Source organism: Castanea sativa, chromosome 4 (genome assembly GCF_040712315.1).
Source record: "Castanea sativa cultivar Marrone di Chiusa Pesio chromosome 4, ASM4071231v1".
Classification (NCBI taxonomy): domain Eukaryota; kingdom Viridiplantae; phylum Streptophyta; class Magnoliopsida; order Fagales; family Fagaceae; genus Castanea; species Castanea sativa.
The window spans coordinates 8,725,016-8,728,687 of NC_134016.1; the positions used below are offsets into that span (position 1 = coordinate 8,725,016).

General features: G+C 36.7%; 1 protein-coding gene across 1 annotated transcript; it reads right to left on the bottom strand.

The window, feature by feature from the left end:
- Positions 1 to 1,596: 1,596 nt before the first annotated feature.
- Positions 1,597 to 2,544, bottom strand: LOC142632402 (putative CCR4-associated factor 1 homolog 11). The gene has a single exon (XM_075806815.1). The coding sequence runs from the start codon at positions 2,542 to 2,544 to the stop codon at positions 1,597 to 1,599; it is 948 nt and encodes a 315-aa protein (XP_075662930.1).
- Between the last annotated feature and the right edge of the window lie 1,128 nt (positions 2,545 to 3,672).

Genomic DNA, 3,672 nt, shown 5'->3' on the forward strand with positions numbered 1-3,672 from the left:
GCGTATTTTGAACAACAATTTTCAGTGTTTAAACAATATTACACGTATTTTCACACACTTTTTCACCCATACGTATTTTCAAAAAATACAAATAACATTACTAGAACAACATTACTAAATAGGCCTCAAAATTTCCTAATCAACATCCTAGGATTACATTTAAGGTATTTCGCACACTTAGGAGTTCGAGAAGTCCTAGACAACAACATCATCTTGGGATCATATTGAGGTATTTCGCACACTTAGGTGCTTGAAAATTCCTAGACACCAGCATTATTAGCCAAAAATAAATTAAAATCAATGGTAAACTATAATTAGTTTGTACCTCTATTTCTTTTTTAGTTCCACTTTCATCCAACCAAAATTTTGTATAAAGTTCAAGTCAAAGTTTCTTTTTAGTGTGGAAATCTTAGGCAATCAAATTGATCTACCATATGTTATGGGCTAATGCCAATTAGTCCTTAAAAAAAAAAAGATATTTCAATTGAATGTTAAAATTCTAAAAAGTTACAGTTATATCACTAAATAATCTAAAATTTGAAATTAAGTCATTCAGACAATCTAACAAAAATTGATGAAGTGTCATGTTAATTTCTTACATAATAACTAATATGGTTAATATAAGTTCACTCTAATTTTTGTGACTTTTCATGCCTAAAAACAACGATGATGAGCCAAGAGTCGTGTAAATTAACTAGTATCTTTTAGTGTTTTCAATGAATACATTTAGAATTTGAATCACCCCATCTTCAACTATTGATGTATTAAAAAAAAAAACAATGATAATGTAATTTTTGTGGCTCACTCACTTCCCCACCATCCCCCCCCCCCCCCACCTCTTCTTCCATTTCCCCACCATCCCCCCCCCCCACCAGCTCTTCTTCCATTTCTTTAACCTATCAACCAAAGCATTGATAAAATCAGTTTATCTAGATTTATTTTAAAATGAGTTTATTAGATTTTGTCATATCATTAACATTTAAATAAAATCATGCCTGTCACTCTTTTGATATATATTTAAAATATTAATGATGTGATAAAATCCAATCTATTAATATTTCAAGATGAATGATAAGATTTTATACTCTTTCTTTATGACTTAAAAAGAAACAGTACTGAAACAGTCATCTATACACCCATTATGTTCCTTCAAGTTTTGTCATCATGTTTTGGCCTTTTACTTATTACTAGGCTTTCACCTTGCATTTTAAGGTTACAATTTTAACAATGAATAATACTTGTCAGTCATCATGGATTCCTAGATTGTAGATTACTAAAATAAAAAAAAATAAAAAAAAATAAAAAAAAAAACTTGTCAGACATGGTAAAAGTTGGGTTGAGATTTACTAAGTAAAAACTAATACCGTATAACCAACTAGTGACTACTACATATGCCCTGTGTGCTGGTAATCGTGTGTTATAATAGATATTGACCCATGTTTGCACCCATATTAAAATCAAGAACCAGAAAAGTAAAATAAAATAAAACAAATAGAACCTAAAAAGAATTAACCTTGAATTGATATTATAAACCAAAAACAGAAAAAAAAAAAAAAAAAAAAAATCGACTTGTTTTTCTTTTTTCTGAATGACAAATCAATTACATATTGCATATTGTCTATACAAATTCAGATTTAACCTATGAAAGCCACGAGTAATAATCTTCAAGCCGGCATTATTGAATTGATGAAAGCAACCATTCAACTCCAAGCCGTGAAGAACACACTGCATCCTCGTCAACAAATGGCCACTATATCTTGGTCCACCATTGTTATTTTCTTTGAAGTGCACGTCCAAGAGCTTTCTGAAAGTTTGCAGAGTCAACAAGGTATCTGACCCAGCCTGGTGACTTTTCCCAGCCAAACGTTGCACTCCCAGTGTGTTAGCCACTTTCTCTAAACCCCCATAAAAGCCATCGCAAAACTTCACCATATGCTTCAAGTCGAAAATCCTTTTCCCAAAGATGCGCTGCACCAGGTTCATAAACCTCATCAGATCATACGGCAGTGATTGCCGAATCAAGATTTTCATCAAGTGGGCAATGTCATAGTCACCATGAAAGGTAACCCAAGTGAAAGTAGAGTGATTACCCAACAACCCAGATTCCAACATTAATGCAGCAAAGTCGGCAGAATCAATACCCTCCTTCAAGTTCTTGTCAAAATCGATTCCTTGGCGCTCAAGTAACTCGATCGATTCCGGGTTCTGGAGGTCATTGTAGACGTCAAAACTATTGAAGTTGAACTCCCATACGTACTGACATCCGGTACTAAAATGGGGAAGAGAGCCTTTGTCATCACAAAGAGCCAGACCCAACTGAATAATGTTGGTGGAGTTCACATTATCTTTGATTACCTGGTAGTTCCATATCGGAGGGAGTTTTCCGAGGTCGTGCTTGTCGACATTAGCAGGACGGTACACACTACCAGGGAATTCTGTGTCGATTGACACCATGCGATAGCTCATCAATGCTAACTTAATAAGCTCGAACTCCTCTACAAGATTTTCTTTCCACACTTCTCTTACTACCACTGCACGATTCATCTTGTATTTTTGCTATCTAAATCTAGCACCAACGATGTAAGTATTGATGATTTTTGCTATCTAAATCTAACTCTAGCACTTAGTCGATTATATATAAAGATGTACAAGTCCGTGATTGTAAATCTTATAAATCTAAAACTTTATAAATCATTTCCCGAGTCGGAAAAGGAAACCTAAAATGAAAATAGGTAAAAAAAAGAGAACATACAATGCAAGTAACAGTATGACTAAATCGGTTCTTATAAAAAAAAATGACGTGATTTCTTTTTAAGTCTGAAGAGGATGAAAAATATAAGACGGATCTTTCCTCCGCCCTAGGTGGACGGAATGGGCGTAGACGGATTAATACCGTGGGTATACGTATACGACGGTTCCGATCATTGAGTACCCGTCTGTTACTTAATTAATTGTAAATCTTTAGTTGTTTGCCGCACGATGTGTTTGACTTGACTTTGCTTTATCTCCACACAAGCGTGTACGCCTGGAATTCTTGCGTTACACGTTCGACCATAATAAGAAGACTCCTATATGGAAAAGGGTTCGAGAAGGAAGTAAAATCCTAAAGAGAAAGGAAATTCTACGCCAATATAAATACCCCAGAAACCCTAGTATCAAGGTACGCACGATTATCTCAACTCTGGCATTCTAGGGTTGAAGAATAAGACTCTAACTTGACCTTCGGAGGGTTTTTGGCTGGCACCACACCGGTGCTCTCTTTTAGGTCCTCTTTTTTCCTCTTTTGCAGGTGTTGCTTTGGTGAGAGGAGTGCTTGCGACTTACTGGTGATTTTTCGGCTTCATCAGTTGGCGCTATCTGTGGGAATATCTTTCGATTATTTCAGCCTCGCTCTATTCCTGAGACGAAAAGTTGTATGGTACTCACTCGATCGATGGCAACAAACAACAATCAAGGCGACGAACCGCACGCCACAGCTCTAGAGAGACAGGTCCAAACGCTTGCGGCGGCGGTTGAGCGCCTCACCAAGCAGAATCATGATTTGGAAGAATAGTTGCGACAAAAGACCGCACACCCAAGTGCACCAGAGGAAGACTAGGAGGGTGCTAGTCCGGAAGGAAGAAACGCAGAAGGACCTGAGGGCAGCAACGCTCCAACTAGACCCGAGCGGCA